Consider the following 22,001-nt stretch of genomic DNA (forward strand, 5'->3'; position numbering starts at 1 on the left):
GAAGAAAATACTCCTTACCATGTCGCGCGATATAAGCGAATTCTACGCGGGCGAAGCCGCGGGCGAAAAGCTAGTACTGTATATTCCGAAAGACTCTAGTTAGTTATTTCGGCAGTGGGTAATTATCTATACTAATATTATAAAGTTGAAGAGTTTGTTTGTTCGTTGGAACGCAATAATCTCAGAAACTACTAGTCCGATTTAAAAAATTATTTCAGTATTAGATAGCCCATTTATTGAGGAAGCCTGTAGACTATAAATGTACCACCGGCGAAGCCGGGGCGGATCGCTACTTATTCATATAAGTATCTCTTTCGTTTATAACTAACTTTTACCCGCGGCTTCGCACGCGTTAAATTCGGAGAAGTTTAATAGATGTTATTATATAAACCTTCCTCTTGAAGCACTTTATCCTTTAAAAACAATCATCAAAATCCTTTGCGTAATTTTAAAGATTTAAGCATACACAGGGACATAGGGACAGAAAAAGCGACTGAGTTTATACTACGTAGTATTTAGTATGTAGTTTAAAACAAATCTCTTTTTGTTTAATGTTCAATAATAATCTAAACCGAAGCTATTCTTTAATATAAAATAGCAGCATTGTAATTAAAGACGATTGAAATAATGTGGGAATTTATTAGTGGAACAGATACAAAAACAACAAATTTTTAATAATGTTTGTACTTATGGCTGTATGCAGGTGTGCAGTGTGCACACCTTAATATTAAATAGGTCTGCATTATTTGTAATCACGTGGAATTAAATGCAACGTAAGAACTAAATATGACCCTATTTGCCTTACATAAAAAAAAAATTAGAATAAGCAATTTGATTTGATAATATGCAACCGCAGTAACGCTGAATTAAAAAAAAACGCATTTTTACAAAACATCTCACAAAAAATATGCAACTGATGTGATAGTAAGTTTAGATTTTTCCTTGTTTCATATCATGTCATCTTCTTATTGCCTACACTATAATATAAAAAAACATGCATCTGCTTATTTTTCGAAACATCTTTTCAAAAGGCCTTTTAACTAATGAAACGTAAAAACTTATTTATTCATAATAATCAAAATAAATATTCATCCGAAGAAGGATAAAACAAAATATGAAAATGGAAGTAAATCAACATAACTTTTTTTTTTAATTAAATCGTCTTCTAATTGTTACAACGGGACTAAACTTAAAAAAATAGCATTTATCATCTTCATAATTATTTGAACTGACCACTGATATATTTTATCAATTTTTTGTCTTAGTACTATGTCTTAACTCGTAGCTTTGTAACATTGTCGCTATCACTCTATTGTTTACTAGTAATGAGACATAAATTTACTGTTGTTGTATTTTCGTTATGTACTTTCAATTTGTACATTTTCATTGCATTTATAAGTTTATACTTCATCATCATCATCATCAGCCCATATATATGTTGTGACTGTTGGGACACAGGCCTCCTATGAGGGTTCAGGCCGCGGGTTGGTAGATGTCACATGTCTTCGAACTTTTAATTCTTGGACATGCCGGTTTCCCACGATGTTTTCCTTCACCGTACTAAGTTTATATTTTAATAAATTTTATGTTTGTTAAATGTTAAAAGAGGAAAACGCGATATGACTGATAAACTGTTGAATGGCTACGCAATATGTGTGTATAGTATTATGCATTACGTGAATATAGTAATGACTAATAGTCTTGTAAATGAGGATTATAAAATACTAGCTGTGTCGCGCGGTTTCACCCGCGGACAAACTCAAGGACAAAAGAAAGTAAAGTATTTTTAAAGGTCATGTGTTATGTGGGATTCTATAGGATATGGATGAGGACTAAATTCTACTACACTGTATATCTAATTTTCTTCGTTTCATGTTTGTATTCTATTTTAAAGTATTGCACGAATTGTTGTGCATTTTAAGATTGTATGTAAAATTTGTCTTTTTTTTTAAATTTGACTATTTTTTTAAATAATTACTTCGAATTTCGATTAAAATTCGCTGACTGATAATTAATGTTTAACAACTACCAAAGTTGAGGAACGTTTTATTTTTAATATAAAACTTTTTAACATAACATAATAAAAACGCAAAGCACTTATATATATTCATGTCATATGAAGCGTTTGAATTTCGAATCGTTTGTCAGATGTAAAATGTGAAATATAGGAACATGACATGAGTGATAAACATTCACTGAGTGAGTACCATAGGACATAGGGATGAAGAAATGACGAAACTATCCCTATTGATTTTCTAAATGCGAAAGTGAGTTTGTTCGTCTATCACGTCGCAACGGAGTAAGTTTATGGTATGATTTTTGTGTTGCAGCTAGTTAGGAGGCTAGACAGACAAAAGCCTCCTTTTAACTGCGGTGGAAATTATCATTCTTATGGGAATTTCCTTTGACGAGCGGGCCAAGCCGCAGGCGAAAAGCTAGCCTAATTAAATAATATGTCGCGCGAATGCAATTAGCTACACTAATGAAAAAAATCTGCTTACTATTGTTTCATTAACATTGGTGTTTATTTAATTTTAAAGCCATTATAAATAAGCAGAAGACATCTCTAGTACATCATTTAAATAATTATAAGTTAAGTTTTAAAACTGTAAAACGGGCCAATTCCATAAAAACCTTCCATTAATTTCTTTTTTTATTGTACTTCATAAATATTTTACTCTTACATTTTTATTCTTACATAAAATTGTAATGGATTAAAAAAATATACTACAATAAATTTTTAAAATGCACTTACTTTTTTTTCACTTTCGTTCCAAACACAAAAACTCTTTCACATCAACTTATAAACATAAACAAAAAAATGTGGTTCGATTTTTAAATACTGCGCGTTAGCGCGTGCTGTACTTGCCATGCGATTTCAAGGACTGTGAGTGACTCGTGGCCGCGTGCTACTATCGTTTTCATTTTTAATTAAATATCTCCACTTCTCGATAAGATAGTCTCGTGAATGTATGCCATAACATTCGTAATCGATTGTATTACGAGCAATAATTGTCCTGTTTAATTAAATTATGATCGTGGAATTACGACAATAATTGTAGTTTTTTAATATTTTCACCCTTCGAACTCTTTTTTAGCGATTGTTGAAATCCTAAAAAAGGTCTGTGTACAATAATAATAAATGAAGAATTAATTAACACAAATGTTTTTGTGTTTGCTGTCTTGACAAATATCGAATTTAAAGGACTTTAAGCAGGGATTAAAATATTTTAATTCCTGATTTAATTAGTAGTAAGAAGAATTTTTATACAATACTTACGTAATAAAAAACATGCATTACACATAAATAAAGTATTGATGTACCAGGCATGACAATAACCCAATAGTATAAAATATTATCTATGAACCTATGTAGATTTCATCCCCTTTATATCTCTACATTGCATTAGCACGACACAATAATTTACCTGGAAGCCCGTTTCCTTTTCTTCACCCTTCAAAATCAGGCGGCGCATTCTAAGAGGCACTACCTCTATGAATGTTCATGGGCGGTGGTGAACGCTTACACATCAGGCGAACCACCAGCTCGGCTGCCCGCTATGACATAAAAAGGCCGGTTGGTGTATACCTTATGTTTGGATGCAATAATAAAGTAAAAATAACTATAAGATGCAGTAAATTAAAATAACTAAATAGGTAGCGTGGTAATAACGTAGTAAGAAGTATTTTAAGATCTGAGTACAGACGTATTCTTGAGTTATGTGATTTTATGGTTAATTTCATGATTATGACTTGTTTTAACTACTTTTTGACGTCATACGTACTCAATATAATAAATACTTCTTAAAGTAAAAAACAAAAAGGATGTATCTGATAAATCGAATGGTTTAATGCTATATTTATTGTTCAGCACTGTTATTTCTTTTGGGATGAAATTGTCTTTGTTACGCCAATCAAATTAACATACACCAACAATAAAGTATAATGAGTGTATAAACATGCGCACCTACTTCCTTAGTTATATAGCTACTAATCCACAAACACTGCTGCTTCTGGAATATATTTTTTTCCTAATTTTGTTAAATTTTTCATGGATATTTTCAATAACATGCGCTTATGCCATTTCTTACTAATGTCGGTAACTAACATTCGCATAGGAGTCCCACACGTGCTTTTTCCAATAAGCGCAAATCCATTAGTCCGAATATGAATACATGAGTCCCCAGGCTTAGACTATGGCTTACCTCGATAAGCGTAAGATCTAACTAAGATGCTTATAAAGTGGATAGGAACTTGCTCTCTAACACAAAAGTATTTATTAAATGCGTAGCTTTGTAACATTAAAAATAGTTCCATATCAAAGTATTGAAGTGACTGACGTAATAAAAGTGGGGTATGAAGCTATCAATTAGCTAAGTGTTCATTTAATTTCGACTTAATTGAAAGTGTCAGGTCAAGACACGGGATAGTTCATAAAATTTGGAGCTAACGAGTCGAAACATCATGGCCATCTTTTTGCAGGACAGTTATTACCCAGTTTATAGTGTACCTATCGTCTATGGTATAATTTTCAGAGTAGGTATATACAATAAAGAAAAGAGACATATAGAAAATGATAATTAATTAATGGCTGGCAAATAGACATGCATAAATCGGTAGGTATAGGTTTCCCAAAATCCTGTTTTTTTTCATGGAATATGGAATATAAATCGCCACACCTTTTTTAATGTAGGATATAAGTTAAACCTAATATTGATGTATCATCATAATATAAAATGTCGTCGAAATTTGTGCTGTGGTTTTCACGTGATTGACGCATATACAAACAGACTATCAGTCAGTGAACAAAAAAAATACTAGTCTTTGTTATAGGGTCTATAAAACGTCCATATTGCATAGCAATAACTTTTTCGAAAATAAAAACAAAAAATTTGTCCTTTGTCGCACAAAGGATTTTTTTAATACAGTTATATAAATATATACCTAAATAACTAAAATTTTATATTTTGCTAATTTTTTCCAAGTTTAATCATTCTACAAATACATATAGATACATTGCAAATTAAATAAAAGTTTAACTTAAGGCACATCTATTAAAGTTCATAGGCATAAGATAAACTGATATAGCAACACGTCAACATAATATTATTATGTAGTTACCTACCTACTGTAGTTCAGAGTATACACACGGTTCGCACGTGCCCGCTATGCCGTACTAATGCGTGATAAAACCCAGAAACGTGCATAAATGATAATGTATATTTACAACAACGTACAATCACTGAACTGTAGTAAATTTTATATTTTTCAGCTTAATTGCTCTGTACGTTTGACTATCTCACTGGTAATACTTTAAGTAATTTTTATCATACTCTTAAAAGAGCCAATGTGAAACATTGAAAATAATAAATGCTTTTTTTAGTTTAATAAATTCATTTAACTACACCATTAGGTGATGAGTTTTAACCGCGGGTCACGGCCAGTACTTTATAGCACATAGAGTGTAACCGTTGTCCATTAAGACCATAATTAAAGTCTAAGCCCTGCCCTGGATGCTGTACAAAGTTGACTTTGTTCTGTTTATCTTTCGTTGTTAATTAGATTTAGCTTATAGGTTACTAGCTGCGCCCCGTGGTTTCACCCGCGTAAGACCGTATCCCGTAGGAATATCGGGATAAAAAGTTTCCTATATGTTATGTTGTCCAACTGTCTAGGTACCAAATGTCATTGCAATCGGTTCAGTAGGTTTTTGCGTAAAAGAGTAACAAACTTACACACACACACACATCCTTACAAACTTTCGCATTTATAATATTAATGTGATATGATGATGGATAGTTTATTGGGATTTATTGAGATAGCATCCTGCTAAGCCGATCATAACAATCATAACAGTAATCAGAAAATAGAAAAATTATCTAGCTAGCTAGACACACATGGCTGTATGTGTACTAAGCTGTTTAAAAATTAAATGAATCAAAGAATGCACAACTTCTCGTGATTTTTTAATAACCATTATTATTGCCATTCACTTTTTTTATTGTTATGTAATCCTCAGGAATGCTTATGTATCTCAATATTTAATAATATTAGGGTCAATTTTTGTAAGGAAAACGTAACTATGTATCTGTCATCATGAAATTATTTTTAGCAAAAAACAGATCCGCCTTCAATTTGTCAGAACTAAACCAAATTGAAATGGGATAGCAGGCACCGGCTTTTCATAAAAAAAGAATCATTAAAAATCGATTCACCCAGTAAACAGTTATGAAATAGCAAAAACAAAAAGATATAGTCAAATTGAAAATTGTATAAACTTACTTTGACTATTTATGCTACTTTGCAAGTTTTTAGTCTGTAGAAAAAAAAAGTTTATATTATACAGAATAAATAGTACAATAAAGAATAAATAAATAAATAAATTAATATTAAAAATGCTACATATTAAACGTTCTATCGTCTATTTCCACGTCTACGTTCTGATATACATATTATAGGTCTGTATAAAACCCTCTTATAGAACACCATAACTTATTTCATATCATTTAATTTTATGATACGAAAAGAAAACTTTTCATAGTTTATACAATTTTTTTTTGTTGTTGAAATTCAATTGCTTCAAGAAATGTTTACGGGAGCCTGAGAAGTTTTAAATATAATGAATAAAAATGTTGTCCTTAGCGAATTTATTACTTAACAAAATGAAATAAAATGTTAACATTACACGCAACAGTAATCCGTACTTACTTCAGTCCGAATGACAAAATACATTGTCGGGCATAGACAATAGATTACACACAAATTTTATAGTCTGCATACATTTCTTAGTAATCTGTAACTCAGTGGAACTTTGACTTTTGCATCTGTGGTTTTTGCGAGTGTTTCGCGTTTCGCTTTCGTTCATCCTCTTTCGTTTCTGTTTAATTTATTGAAGGGAAGCTCAATTCATAGAATCGAGCATTTCAATGTTTTAATAATTTAACTTAGATTGTGATATTTTTGTATGTACCTATTAATTTAACTATAATATTTGTGCTGCGAAATGATACATCAATTATCAAATTAATATAATTTAAGATTAGTGACAGTTATATTTGGCGTTTGAAGGTTATAAATATATTCAAGCCTTTATTCGTCTTTTGTGAAATTACTATTTTCATTAGAATAAAATGGAAAGCATGGACGTCGCACAAGAAGGTACATCAGCAGCATCCACACCAGTACAGGAAAACGGTACGTTTCTTTCTTTTCAATCTGAAAATGCCGGCGTCCTGCCGATGAAACGTGCTTTTTTTGTTCTATTGTTCATTTAGTTGTTCTATATGTTTAAAAATGTCGTAGGACCCGATAAAAATGTAACAGCGGAGGAGATGACGTCCAGAGATTATTATTTTGATTCGTACGCACATTTTGGAATACACGAGGAAATGTTAAAGGATGAAGTACGCACGCTTACATACCGAAACGCGATGTACCACAATAAGCACTTATTTAAGGGAAAAGTAAGTGCTACTCATTTAACTTAATGTGAGCTTTCTAAATAAAATAAAGAGATTTTGTTGTACTTGTATTTTAATTTATTAAGTTCTCTCACGTGTTTCGCCATTCCTTTATTGGAATAAAAGTTTTTTTAGAATGATGAATGTTGAGTATATCAATGTTTACTATTTAAATATTTTGTTAAATATTTATTATATTTTTCAGACTGTACTGGACATTGGCTGTGGAACTGGTATTCTGTCAATGTTTGCCGCAAAAGCTGGAGCTGCCAAAGTTATTGCCGTAGAGTGTTCCAATATTGTAGACTATGCACGGAAGATTGTAGAGGCAAATAGGCTTAGTGATGTTATAGAAATTGTTAAGGGAAAGGTAATCATGTGTTGATAGTCTTTACATTCTGTCATAAATTTCAGTATTACAAAGTTACACAAAGTACTAATTATTAAGATGGATGATATGATATCGTCTACTTGTACATTACAATGACTGCACAAAGCAAGTTGATGCCTAGATCTTGATTATAACCAAGGTACCTACATACAGATTTAAATAAAATGTAACCAATCATACTTATTTCAGGTAGAAGAAGTGGAACTGCCAGTGGATAAGGTGGACATCATAATCTCAGAGTGGATGGGCTACTGCTTGTTCTATGAGAGCATGTTGGACACCGTGCTGTATGCAAGGGATAAGTGGCTCAAAGAAGATGGCATGCTGTTCCCTGATAGGTATGTAGTGGTAATTTTATATGAAAATTGTTAGTATACTGTTAACATTGTTTGAACATTAATGAACAATGAGGGTGATTCATTGATAGGATTATAGGACACAGGGTGCTATGCTGTACTCTGACCAATTCGTCCTTTACTAACCTTTTGATTTCACATACTTTTAAACATATAATTTAATAAACAAATTATGCTGATCATACAACCCAAAGTCACTATAAAAGTTTCAACATGACTTAAAACACAGATGCACTCTATTCATCTGCGGAATTGAAGACCGCCAGTACAAGGATGAGAAAATCAACTGGTGGGATGACGTGTACGGTTTCGACATGTCCTCGATTAGGAAGGTAGCCATCTCAGAGCCACTGGTTGATGTAGTTGATGCTAAACAGGTGATTATTGTTTGTACTATTCTTTGTCCTTTTTCTGCTGGGAAAATTTATATGATGATGTTGAGAGGATTTAAATATTTGAAATATAAAAGGCTTTCTGATTCCTAGGCACATTTTGGTTGATTAGAATATGGCATAATACTATGCAGACTAGGCTTTTTCGAAATTCAATTGTTGTGATGGGATTATCTTTTAGTCAGCATGGTTGAATCCCATCTGAAAATTGAATTTTTTCTATTCTTTATATTTTACTAAACTAAGAGTAAATTTTAAAGGAGAAAATGTGAATAGTTTTCTTTTATGATTGTAGTAATAATTGTAAAAATTTAAATATCGCTTGTATTTTGATTCAACTCCTGATCAGATTCCCATATACATTGTTTAATTTGTTGCATTTTATGTATAAATTATTTAAGGTGGTGACAAACTCTTGTTTGCTGAAAGAAATTGACTTGTACACAGTTAAGAAGGAGGACCTCAATTTCGAGTCCAAGTTCCATCTTCAGGTATGTTGCTGCAATTTTGTTGTAAGGCCAATTTTACCTGTTGTGCTTTTTTAATAATAGCCATAACAGGTATATCCGCTATGGTAAATCATATAAAACAGAGAGAAATAATTATCCACAAAACAATCCAACTTTCCCAAAGGACCTCCTTTCTATGATCCACTGTATATTATACTCTATATTTTAAGTATTCATTGGCTTGTGCTTAAATACACTTTCTTTATTTCTTACAGTTAACCTTTAATAATAACGATATAAAAATGGATATAAGTAAAATGTTCATATCGCCATACTAAATGATTCATGTGTTATGCAGGTGCGCCGCAACGATTTTATCCAAGCTCTGGTGACGTTCTTCAACGTGGAGTTCACGAAGTGCCACAAGCGGCTCGGCTTCAGCACGGCGCCCGAGGCCGCCTACACGCACTGGAAGCAGACCGTGTTCTACTTTGACGAGTACATGACGGTGAGGAATACAAGCACATCGGTTAAGCGCGAGTCGGAATCGCTGCAATAAGGGTTTTGTACTGATAAGCTAAAGAGAACTGTAAAAAATTTATTTTCCATTCAATTTATGCCACTGACTTTTAGTGCAGTAGTTGACCTGTGAGCATAGAACCGAGGGGTCGTGGGTTAGATTCCCGTAGGGTCTCGCCAAAAAAAAAGTCTCTGTCTAGCACACAGAAGGTTGATCACCTACCATAAATTGACAAAAACGATCAGTGAAACAGAAGTATATCATCAATGCACTCTAGGTGAAGTTCCACTTAACTTTATTCAATTTATCACCGTGCCAACCATTACCTAACCTCGATTTTTTTTATAATTTCTTGTTATTGCGGGGTCAGTAATAAATCATCTCTGATCATTGCATATGAATAACCAACATTAGTTCATGAGATACTGCCTGGTGACAGACAGACAGATGGACAGTTTTTTAATTTGGCAATCTACTACCTGGGCTGCTTCTATGAAATGGGCACTCATAAAAATGTAACTGTGTAAAAGATATTCTTAATTTTAAGTTTAAGAGCATTAAAATTCCTTATAAATTCAACTTTGCTATTCCAGGTGAAAAAGGGTGAAGAAATAATGGGCACGTTCTCAATGAGCCCGAACGCTCGCAACAACCGCGACCTCGACTTTGAGATCGAGATCTCGTTCAAGGGCGAGCTCTGTCAGGTGCAAGAGAAGAACCACTACCGGATGCGTTAGTGTGGATGTGGTTATGTGCTGTTGATGACGTCGTCGATCGCAATAGACACAGGTACGGTCGGCGGATTTGGTTCGATTTACTTTTGTGTAGGGTCAGCAAAAAAACTTTTGTATGTTGGTAGTGATTTCGCACAGGTTGGCATGGCTGTTGAAACTTTTTTGTGCTAATGGTGGCATAGTCAGCAAGTTAGGTTGGCTTTTATCAATGATACCTAGTGGGATTTTTTTATAAACTAGCTGTGTGGTTTCGTCCATGTTGTACATGGTGCTATATAGCCTTCCTCCATAATGAAATTTTAAATTGGACCAGTAGTTTCTAAGGTATAACAAACGCGTGTTGAACAAACAACAAACTCTTGAACTTTATATTATTAGCATATTGTGCAATAAAACTCATTTGTTAGGTTTATTGTCTAAGTGTTATTTGTTTAATATAATAATATGTTTTAAATTTATTCATATTAAACTAACTGATGTGCTCAACTTAAATTGCTGACTGTACCATGCTTTGCTGACTGAACCGATAACAAAATACCAATATTGATCCAATACATTAGTAGTATATTCACAGATAAAGCCGACTGAATTCATAAAATTTTGAACAACGATTATTAATTTCATTTAATAAAATACAAATTTTAATCTTTCCCACTCTGTTTGTAAACAAATTACGCTCCATAACGTTTCTTTTAAAGTATTAAACATGAAATGGTATAAATTTACTCCCTGAAAGCTTTACATCAAGGAATCGCCAAAAAACGGATCCATTACTGCCAGATAGATTAACTGTGTCTTATATGTAATGTTTCTTTCGAATTTAACAAGCTTTTAGGTATCATCAGAAATGTTTACAATAATTTTACTGATAGATGGTGTTGCTATGATGTTATGTTAAAAATCTCATAAATTAAATACTGTATTAACAAGTACAATGTAATTCAAAACCTCCTGGCCCTATACATTGTCATTTAAGGATTATACTAGCATGGGTATACCTTATCGAAATATTTTTTAGACCGATATTAATCAAACATACTTGAGACCCCACCGCAAGGAAAATGGCAAAATGGAAAATTGTAAATGAAAAAAAAATCCATATCCTGAGTTACTTCCGTTTGACAAATACATTACAACACAAAGACTCGCTGTCGTCCAAGTGCATATTAGAACAACCTTCTTTCTGCCTTGTAGCTTAAAGACGCAATCTTTGAATCCTTTTAAAATAAAATTACATATAAATACGTTAGAATCTTTAAATAATTTTAAAATAATTTGTGCTGTGTACAAAAGATACAATTCTCAAATTTCATACTACTACCAAAACTAAAAATGGTGAAAATCTTTTTTGCATTGCGTCAATACATTGTACTATTAATAAATTTGCTATGGGACTTTTGCGGTGAAATACTCCCGGATTTTATATAAATACCAAAAATTCTTTCCCTCTAGAAATCATCTCGTTTTTTTCTTTGTTTCATTGAAACAAGGAATTCCAAGAGGCATCTTTTACTGCTATGATATATAAATAAAAAGGAAAATACTCTTTACGAAACCTTAGCACACATACCTACATTTGTCATGTTAATATAGCAATAACCGACACGACACGAGATAGCATGATTACTAAAAAGAGAAACATGTACCTCATATTCCTACTTTAAAGTAAGATAAATAACTTGATTCAGGATCTTATGAAAGGGAAAATCTCTGCACTTATATAATATGTACATTTATAGTTTACAATCCTTTTCCAATCCAAAAAATATGATTGATTATGTTACATTTGTATTGCAGTGGCCCCAATATCTACATTTCCTAAACACTTATCACAGCAGTGCCGTTATATGAAAAGATTAGTAATATCCTATAGTTGTCTCTTTCTATCGCTCTAATACATAATTAACTAGAGTGAGAAAAGTAGTAACGGTCGTATTATCGACACGCATATGCTATTTTCCCGCTCTATTATATGACGTTTTGTGAGTGATAGAAAGGGACAGCACTACGGGAAAGGTTTAACTCGTGTCTACGTTACGTAGTGACGTGTATTCTAGATTCAGCCTAAGACGTATCGACCTCAAACATTAGCTGTAATCTTAATTTAGTTTTAAGTACTATAAGCTTTGTATTCGCATGTAAGGTTTCAAGTAAAATTATAAATTCTGTGATGACATTGAATTTTTATTTGTATTTATTTGTCCCGCGTTCCATAGAAATAAAATTTCTTATATAAGTTTAATTTCAATGTTGTCTTTTATTATAGGACTTCTATATACTATATATATATATATACTTCCAAATAAACCATCGTGGTTTATTTTATCACTAGAAAAAAGAAGTTGGACATTTTTATTTGTTTTTTTTTTTTAAATCAACAATTGCGTAAAATTAAAAAAAAATGGGAAGTGCGTCCTAGCAGAAGACCCATACCGACTTATTTTTCAAAAAGAAGACTAAGTCTAAAATAAAAGATGAAGTTTTTTCGACATTTTCTTTGTATTTCGTGTAAAATTAATATAAAGCTAGGTTTATTTTAACTTAGATTTAACTTAAGTAAAAAGACACCGTGCAGTTAATGACATTACAGATTCCTAGTCTGAGAGTAATTCTACATTTATTTTGCCTAAACAAAAGAGGGCATTCGTTTTATTTCTATACGCCTAGTACACTTTAAGGCAAACCATCATCATGGTAAATTTTGCTTTTAAATTTTTCAAGGCAAATTAAATTGGTGCAAAGTATATAGAGATAACTTCCGTACAATAACTGCACAATACGTTTTTAAGTGTCTAAACAACTACAGCTGGTACAACAGCTTGCACTGGCGCACTCTTCTGAAGATCCACACAGCAGCAATTCGTGATCAAGTGGTATTCTTGGCAAGAGTTCGCGTAGATGAAGTTGCAGTCCGTTTTGCGGCAGGAGAATGGAAGATCTGTAATTTGGTTTTAGAAATAGAAATTAGAAAGGTAAAATTTACAGTCCGAAGTGATTCCTGTTTAAATAATCGTCCTTTCTTGGGTCCCAAACTGTCTCTGTACCGAATTTCATGCAAATCGGTTCAATTACCTTAAAAAATTTGACTGTAATTTTTGTTTATTGGTAAGTAATAATATTGTTAAATGCGATGGGGAATGTTGTAAAGGTATTTTTAATTATGTTCTGAATAATTTTACTCACTTTCACCGGGAAGGGAATTGAGCAAAACTTCCCAAGTCTAGATTGATTAAACTTATAATGAGTTAAATAAATAAGTTTTAATTCATTATTTATCACACAGTTTTTGCTTTTTTTATTCCAATTATTTTTTTTTTTTTTGGAATTGTTTTAATGACCAAAATGTATAAAACCTGTAAAAGGTCGCGTATATACAAATACTTACAAGCTTGGTTTTCACAACAGCACGAGTCATGTACTTGTTTGTGGGAGCAATAACTGTAGACGGAAGAGTCGCAAAGCGGGCAGCCCGGGTGAGCGCCCGGCGGACCCTGAAGGCCCGGGTTTTGCCCTGGATACAACCCATTTCCGGGGTACTGGCCGGGGTACTGTCCAGGATATTGTCCGTGTCCCGGATATTGCCCAGGATATTGTCCGAAGCCAGCGCCTAATAAATAGTCCCATAAGTCTCCTAATCCGAAACCTGGTGATGAGATGTGTCATGCAATGAATGGTGGTGAATGTTAGTTGTGATGGTGATCTGCAGTTAGGTGCAGCAATGATCCCATTTTGTTTGATAAATGCGATGGTAGAGTGGATTTCATTGAAATGAACGATTCAAGAATTTAGTATTTTCTTGTGTTTGGTTTCACGCGAGTATTATACATTTAGAAATTAAAAAATTTCAACGGATTTTAAACGCGATTTATTCATTATATTATTAACCCGACGTTTCGAACACTTTACAGTGAGCGTGGTCACGGGGAGACTGAGATGTTATGATATATAACATCTCAGAGATGTTATGATATATAACATCTCAGTCATTTTTAATTTCTAGATTCAAGAATTTTTTATTTACAGCACATTTTTTTAATTAATATAAATCATTTGGTGAAACAAAACCAAATGAGAAAACTGACATATTGTAGAATCAAAACTAACACTTCGCAGAAAGCCTGAATTCTGCATTGAAATTAAAATGATCGAATGATGATGATGTTGGACAAAAATGATGTAAGATATAAAATGACATCAAAATGAAAGTTTTTCCAGTGCAGGTACCACAGTAATCAAATGTGTTAATGCAATTCTTATATTTAAATTAGTTTTAAATTGATGAAATGAAATATTATGTTTTCTATATCGTAGGTAATATACAAAAGTACAAAATGGATGCTTTCACAAGTTAATTGGAAATATAAATCCGGGCTTACGACTAATTTTAAGGAATTCTTTAACGAGTTTTTCTTTTAACAATCTTATGCAAAGTAACTTCAACGAAACCTTCAAAATTATAATTTTGAGCATAATCTGCGCCTCTTTGGCAATTAGTGTAAACAATTAACGTTTTTAAGTGCAACCTTGCTTGAACTTGAATATAAATCAACACTAGGAAGTATGAAGGAAATTCAGTAAAAACTTTACATTGATTCATTTTTTTTATTTAGGTTACAAAATTTGTCGGAGATTATCATGTATTATGTCGGACATTTGGATACCGACTTATTTAAATGTTTAATTATTATGTTATATATATATATGTATGCGATTTCCATGATAAATTATACAAACCGTATGTATCTATGTTATTTTGCTATTTATAAGTAATTTGTATTATTATTATATGCATCTAATAAATAACTTGATTCTCATTCTGAACGTAGCTTCAGCCTTCTAGCTTATTATTTTATATATCGCTCTAAAAAGGTTTTAGTTCTTTTATTTCTATCACATAATATCTTTACTCAGCAGTTAGCGCCTGGTGAACAAAATAATGTGTTAAACTATATTTAATGACCTTTCCCAATGTACGCCGTGTCACGGATCCACGCGATTCATATAAACATTGCGATATTATTTCTATGGACTACGTATTTAGTTTTCTATAACCAATGTCACCTCATAATTATAGCGTGGTAACGGGGATAATAAAACTTGCAGTGTTGAACAAGTAAAGTTTAAAATGATTCATAAAATTTGGTACGACTCATATGTATGTTTGTTATTACTTAAAAGAGAAACACAGAATTTTGGTTTTAATCGGTTTTTCGGTTTTAATGACCTGATACATTATGAAGTAAAACATACACTAGTGGACCGCGATTAAAATAAATTCTATTTGTTTTTGTTGTAGAAATTATTTGAAACCTGAAATAGCTAGACTAATTTATACACATATAAATTATACAAATCATAGGTAGTACAGATTCTGAATACAGTAACTTTTATAAAGTAGGTCGCATTATTAGGATTTGCAAAATTATGAAAAAAAATCAATCATAATAAAAAAGGAATTTGAAAAGAAGTTGCGTTGATTTATATTCAATGTTTAACTTTGTATTAAATGCGTGAACATAGCATAAATCGAAGCTAATGGAACCACCAAAATGATATAAACAATAAAATTGCTACTAAAAATAAATGGACAATGGTAGTGAGGACATGGTGATTTATCGAATAAGTTATTTAGTTACCGTTCCTGCTAGTTGATATTTTATTTCTGCTTATATCATAGTTACTTGGTTGGACTTGGGCACCTAGTGACATAATTATGAATAAAATACATATATAAAACATACATGTAGTAATAATAATTACTTTATTTGTAGTATTTTTGCAGATAAAGCAACATGACTTATTTTATACATTGAGATACTGTATATTTTCATTTATTTTAATTATTTAAAAAACCGATACATGTCCAAGGAATAATAATAAAAAATACAATTAATTTAACATTTTTTTTCAATGGCAGGTTACTTAAAATGTCTTACCTTGAGTAGTAGCTACAAGAGCAGACACAATTAAAAATGATAACATATAGGGTGACATTTTATTATTTTCGAGAACTGTATGTGGTGATCGTGCCGCGGAACGAATGTAAATAAATAAAAATACCGCTTAGGACTTGGTAGAGCCTGCTTTACCGGTACAATGGATGTCAGAAGCGGCTATATAAGCGGTTTTTTGTGTGTTAAAGAAATGATGTGTGAAATTCGATTGAAATCTTTGATATGCCCTGTCAAGATCCCGTGGTCAAGATTTTTTAAAATATGATAGTCAATGAAGCCTATTTTACGATAAGAGCCTAATCAAAAAAGCCAGATTTAGATCGTTCTAAAACTTTCTGCATCAAATAAAAAAGAAAATAACGTTAGAAATGATTTCATTTATTTTTGATTTATTATCAGATCTAAATAAGTACGTAGGTAATAAATAATCAAGAATGCGATATAAATTAAAATTAATATTTTTTAATAATAATAAATGCATGTCATATGATTTAAATGACTTAACAGAATGTAAATGACTTAACAAACTATATTTAAAATGTATTATTCGAAATCGCATTTTCCGTGCAAGTGTATTTCAAGTGCAATGATATTAGACCAAGGGTTACTGCAGTTGTCCTCTACTCCTAATATGGCCCGTTCTCTGCAATTATAATCAAGATATGTACATTAATCTTTACGTATTCTTAGCTGTGAGATTGTTTATTTGCCCTATTATTCATTAATGGTCATACTGTCCATAAATGAATAGTATCATTTTATAAACTATTATATCAAATAACTTAATATTATTGACCTGAGCATATTATAATACAAAATTAACCATAATTTCTGACTATATGTTCATTACAATACAACAATGAACGTATATTTTTTACGTAGTTTTCATCAAACAACTGAGTCAATTCTTTTATTTATCTAAATCCTAATGGAATACTATAGCTAGGTATACTTACTTAAAATATAATAACGCACCATGTTAAATTACGAATAATCTTTAAATATTTTCCTTACCTCAAATGTTTTATGCACATTATGATAATCCTTTACCTGGGCATTCCTACGGAAATAGTGGGCATACGATATGCCCACTATTTCCATATCGCTTAATAAAAACGAAAGCGTGTAGAAATAAACAAGATCACGCCTGAAGATCGCGGCAATGCCGTGGTGGCTTGGTAATTGATCACTGTGTCTACAATATTGAGCTTTTCAGTAAAGTTCAGTAGAGTTCTCGCGATAGAATCCGAAAATTAATCGACGGATGTCCTAAAAATGATGGAGATTCGTCGCGCTGTACTAAGCTATCTATGGGCTTATTTAATTCGTTTCACTCTTAGTAGACTTATTTAAATTTTACTTCTACGAAAAAAAATGTAGAAAATTTTAGATTCCATAAAGACATATAAAGGATTGTTTGGAAACAGCCTTGTAAGCTGTGTTAAAACGCGTTAAAAACAAGGCTTAAAAATAAACCAAGTTCACAAAATTTAGAGTGTGTAGACGAACATGCGAGGAATGTAGCAATTGCTTAACTCTTAATAATAATAGCCTAGATGTTTGAGGTGTCTGTTTTAACCATGTGTACGTATCATATATCCACGAAGCAAAGATTTTGTATCATTTTCATGAAAATTGCGCGGACGGAGAATTTTGAAATTTGGCTTGGAAACTTATAGTTTATATATCCAAAGTGCAAAGCCCATAATTTTGTTTTTGATAATGCTCTAGAAAAAAATATAATTCTTAAAATGTCTTATATTCAAAATGGATTTAACTCATAAGTAATTTAATAGTTTTTCATAGTTTTTAGTTTCATATGATACCTTCATAGTGATTATACAATAAATAATTATATTATTTATTATTGTATTGAAAATGTTAAAATAAGGTGGAATATTTTCAAAACATTATAAATCTTTGTAGTATTTCTATTGAACAATATAACTTTTTATTGTACAAACTCAAACAGTTTGTATAATAAAAAGTTATAAACTTTTTGAAATTTAATGCACTCGATGAAGACGTTAAGTCAAAATGAAAAGTAAAATTATATTAAGTGTAAGAATAAAAATCGCGGCTTAAATTAACTACGATGTAGTTTGTTTGTAAAAAACCTATTGAGTTTTGTTTATTCTAACGAGTGCTCCCAGGATTCTAGCTTAGGTCCCAATGAAGTTAGCACCATAAAGGGATGTAAATAAAGGATACCTGTATAATTATAGGCTTGGCTAATGTCAGGGTCTCGGGGTGTTTGACCGCGGTACCGTAATATCGAACCAGTTGCGGAGGCGTTTATATTAAGGTGTATGTATATTGAAAACTTATTTAAGATGCTCTTTTATTTTTTATTAATTAAAGAACATGTTTAGCAGATGATCGTATAGTCACATACAATGTATTCTTCTCTCTCTTCTCAGACTTTATTTGTCCACTGCTGGACGTAAACATCTCTTAAGGCACGCCATTTAGCCCGATTGTTAGTTTCGCCAATTTCAGAAAATATCAATACATACTAAATTATATAATTTATTATATGTTGGTAATTAGTGAATAGAACTTATTTATAATTTATATAACAGGCGCTGTTCTGTACTGGAAATCTTGGAAATAATTTATCTGTTTTGCACACTAATACAATAATCAGCATCTTGTTTATTTATAAGTATATAATTCTGCATAATTCCTTCTTACTAGTTTGTATAGAAAATTGAAAGTATACCTATTGGTATACTTTATGTAGGACTTTTAATTTGGCTCTAGCCAAACCTAGTTATTGTGTCAGACTGTATCTTCTCACATATTTTATTACATACTTTATTTTATCATATTATATCTTACATATTTTATTTCTATATGTCGATCTTTGGATGGTTTGGCTTATTAGTATTATGAATATTTGTTTCTAAAGTTTAAATTATTGCGTAAATATTTAATAGTTAGATATTTAATATTCTTACATCATTATGTACGCAGCTTTTTCATAAAAATAGCGATTAAAATCGACAACTTATAAAACACTTGTTAGATGAAAGATTATAGATACATAGATACACCAAAACGGTATTTTAAATGGATCAATAAGATGTATTTAAATATTAAATGAGATAACGTAATATAATTAGACAATCGTAAAATCAAAGCACATTGACATTTGACATTGCTACGTTCTCCGCCATCTCTTGGCATTGATAGAAAAGTTTTTTCAACTTGGTTTCGCTTGGGTAATACGAAATTTCCTAATGCTTCAGCTTTTACTGCTGATAATAATTATAAGAAATTTATTTGATTAACAATAACAATACTAGCTTGCTCCAGCGCATGGATCGGCTGGTTTTTGAAAGTTTTATACATTTTTATTTGTTATTCTGTTCAAAAAGCTATTTAAATGAAGAAAAATAAAAGAACCAACATCTTCTTTGTTTTGAGTTATAAGTGATGTGTGTGTGTGTGTGTTTGATTATAGTTTTTAATTGAGGTATAGAATTTCGTCGATGGAATGTCAATCCAATGACACCACAATATATTTTTTAATTTATAAAAAAAGTGTGCACGAAGTGTCATCTATCTGAATAGTTCATACATGTTTGTATTTAAGATTTAACTAATAAATATTTATCGATTTAATTAAATGTGAACAAATAGAAAAGAACAAATATATCATCTAATAAGACAGAAATAAAACATCAAAAAATTATAATAAACACTTTTTTATTAAGAAAAGTAAAGCTATGTCATTTCACTTATAATTACAATAATATAACTAAATAATAAACATATTAAATTGCTCGATGCAAACACGATACAAGTCCTATAATATAGTAATTTATAAGATTCTATGTAAAGAATAGATTAAAACTTAACACGACTTCAAAAAATGTCGGTCAATTCAACTCTATTTTTATTGCATGTATGACGATGACCGTTTTTTAATCTGAAAGCTATATTTACTTTTTAATTTCATCCAAATCGTACGTGTAGTTTTTAGTAACCTTGATAATTAACATCGACTGCATCTTAACTTGAAGTTATTTTGTATGTATTCTATGTAAATACAGTCAGAGACCTCAGTTCCCATAGGCATCATTTGGTTAGTCTCTTATTGACCAAGCGTAAATTCTTAAAGAGCTAAGAATCAGAAATTAAAGATTGTAATCAAATATTATAATTCAACACAAGGCATTCGACCGCGTAGTAAAGGAAAAGATATACAGTTTCGGGGCTTCCCCGAATTATTTCCGTTCCCTAGGGATTTCCGGGATAAAAACTATCGTATGTCCTTCCTTGGGTCGTAAACTGCACCAAAATTTCATACAAATCGGTTCAGTGGTTTACGCATAAAGAAGAGACAGACAGATAGAGTCATTTTCGCATTTTTTATTTTATTTGGGATCTCACAGAACAGTTCCGTACCTATAATGTTATTGATCGTAAAATAAATGTTACATGTACATTTCTCAATTTCCTTAAATGTTACAAAACCAATGCCTCCAATTCTGATCCTAACTAAGCTTGATATACGGCTCAAGTTTCATTGCTCTCATGATGTCGCCAGTGACGGAACACCGGCCAGCCTGCATGATCACCCTGGGGTCCTCCTTGCCCTGCACCAGCTGTTTGAAGTAGTGTTCGTTGAGGGTGAACGTGGTGTCTGGGTCGTCTTCTGGCTCCCCTTCGTACACGATCACTTGGTTGAGGTCCATTGCTGAAATTGCGAGGGTTTTTTTTTTTTATTTACAGGTTTCAGCTCTTTCTGATTTCTCTTAGCCTCTTAAGTTGTTATCTTAATTGATATAATTTATATGTGAATACCGGATTCTACCGACTGATCAATTTCAATTGAGACTACTGTTACTACTACTATACCTAATGTAATTATCACACTATCATACTAACATTATAAATGTGAAAGTTTGTTTGTTCGGATATTTGTCCGTCGATAACGCTGTAACTACTGAACAGATTTTTATGAAATTTGGTATACAGACAGGGTATGAGTTGACTTGGGTGATAGGATACTTTTTATCTCAATAAATGCTCCCTTGGGAAAAAACGGGTATCTTGATATCCGGGCGGAGCCGGGACGAGCGGTTGCTATGTGCGACTTTGTATTATACTATGTAGTGATAGTATTATTATGATTCCTATATGTAGTTTCCACCAATCGTACCAATACGAAAGATTACATAACTGTAAATGTTACTCTATTATACGAAATATAACACTATTATACGAAAACCATAAATTTATAATAGTCTATATCTATATCTAGCACCTATTTATTAAGTTTAATAAATGTATAGGTAGTTACCTACATTACTTGCATAAAGTCATGGAAGTATCGACAGTTTAGACTCTCGCTCATTTAAATAACTTGCAAACACTTATAATTTTAGTTTTACTTATTATGTCATAGTTTCAATGTAGGCAATTATTATTTACTTAAAACCATCATTTGCATAAAAGCTGGCATAACTACAAAAATCGATATAGTCATACTAGCTTCCCACCCGCAGCTTTGCCTGTGTAGTCGAAGGAAAACTCGCATAGTTACTGTTCCCGTAAGTTCATCTAAAACCTATTCTATGTCTCCTCTCAGGTCTATATTGTACCAAATTTCATATAGTTGAGGACCCAAAAGGATTTTTTTCTCTCGAAAGTCCCACGGCAGGGGTATGTCACTTCCATACATTTGATGAATACGTAAGTTATCATGCCATCTATGGCGCAGCACTCATCAACTAT

The 22,001-nt window shown here is 31.8% G+C and overlaps 4 protein-coding genes across 6 annotated transcripts in view; 1 reads left to right on the top strand and 3 right to left on the bottom strand.

The window, feature by feature from the left end:
- The window catches only part of LOC119828568 (b(0,+)-type amino acid transporter 1-like), an 18,706-nt gene extending 15,793 nt beyond the window's left edge, over nucleotides 1-2,913 (bottom strand). Inside the window, exon 1 of the mRNA XM_038350762.1 lies at nucleotides 2,756-2,913. The gene's annotated coding sequence lies outside the window, so the exon portion shown is untranslated. The remainder of the gene's footprint in view (nucleotides 1-2,755) is intronic.
- Nucleotides 2,914-6,836: 3,923 nt separating this feature from the next.
- Nucleotides 6,837-12,483, top strand: LOC119828385 (protein arginine N-methyltransferase 1). The gene is made up of 8 exons (XM_038350508.1): nucleotides 6,837-7,194; nucleotides 7,303-7,463; nucleotides 7,666-7,830; nucleotides 8,041-8,189; nucleotides 8,437-8,584; nucleotides 9,001-9,090; nucleotides 9,407-9,556; nucleotides 10,162-12,483. Exons 1-8 carry the CDS (start codon nucleotides 7,131-7,133, stop codon nucleotides 10,303-10,305), a joined length of 1,071 nt encoding a protein of 356 aa, XP_038206436.1. The 5' UTR covers nucleotides 6,837-7,130; the 3' UTR covers nucleotides 10,306-12,483.
- A 343-nt stretch (nucleotides 12,484-12,826) lies between these two features.
- LOC119828611 lies at nucleotides 12,827-16,364 on the bottom strand. 3 transcript variants are annotated; one of them, XM_038350823.1, is made up of 4 exons: nucleotides 16,239-16,349; nucleotides 15,939-16,001; nucleotides 13,688-13,909; nucleotides 12,827-13,240 (listed from the first exon to the last, which is right to left on the bottom strand). In XM_038350823.1, exons 1-4 carry the CDS (start codon nucleotides 16,294-16,296, stop codon nucleotides 13,095-13,097), a joined length of 489 nt encoding a protein of 162 aa, XP_038206751.1. In that variant the 5' UTR covers nucleotides 16,297-16,349; the 3' UTR covers nucleotides 12,827-13,094. The 3 variants fall into 3 exon arrangements, with proteins under 3 accessions (XP_038206751.1, XP_038206752.1, XP_038206755.1); XM_038350824.1 differs by lacking the exon at nucleotides 15,939-16,001 and having other exon boundaries at nucleotides 13,688-13,945; nucleotides 16,239-16,364; XM_038350827.1 differs by lacking the exon at nucleotides 15,939-16,001 and having other exon boundaries at nucleotides 16,239-16,362.
- A 4,264-nt stretch (nucleotides 16,365-20,628) lies between these two features.
- Nucleotides 20,629-22,001, bottom strand: part of LOC119828809 (fatty acid-binding protein-like) — a 4,065-nt gene continuing 2,692 nt past the window's right edge. Inside the window, exon 3 of the mRNA XM_038351082.1 lies at nucleotides 20,629-20,961. Coding sequence (XP_038207010.1) covers nucleotides 20,759-20,961 — 203 coding nt within the window. The 3' untranslated portion in view covers nucleotides 20,629-20,758. The remainder of the gene's footprint in view (nucleotides 20,962-22,001) is intronic.

Source organism: Zerene cesonia, chromosome 8, assembly GCF_012273895.1.
Source record: "Zerene cesonia ecotype Mississippi chromosome 8, Zerene_cesonia_1.1, whole genome shotgun sequence".
NCBI lineage: Eukaryota > Metazoa > Arthropoda > Insecta > Lepidoptera > Pieridae > Zerene > Zerene cesonia.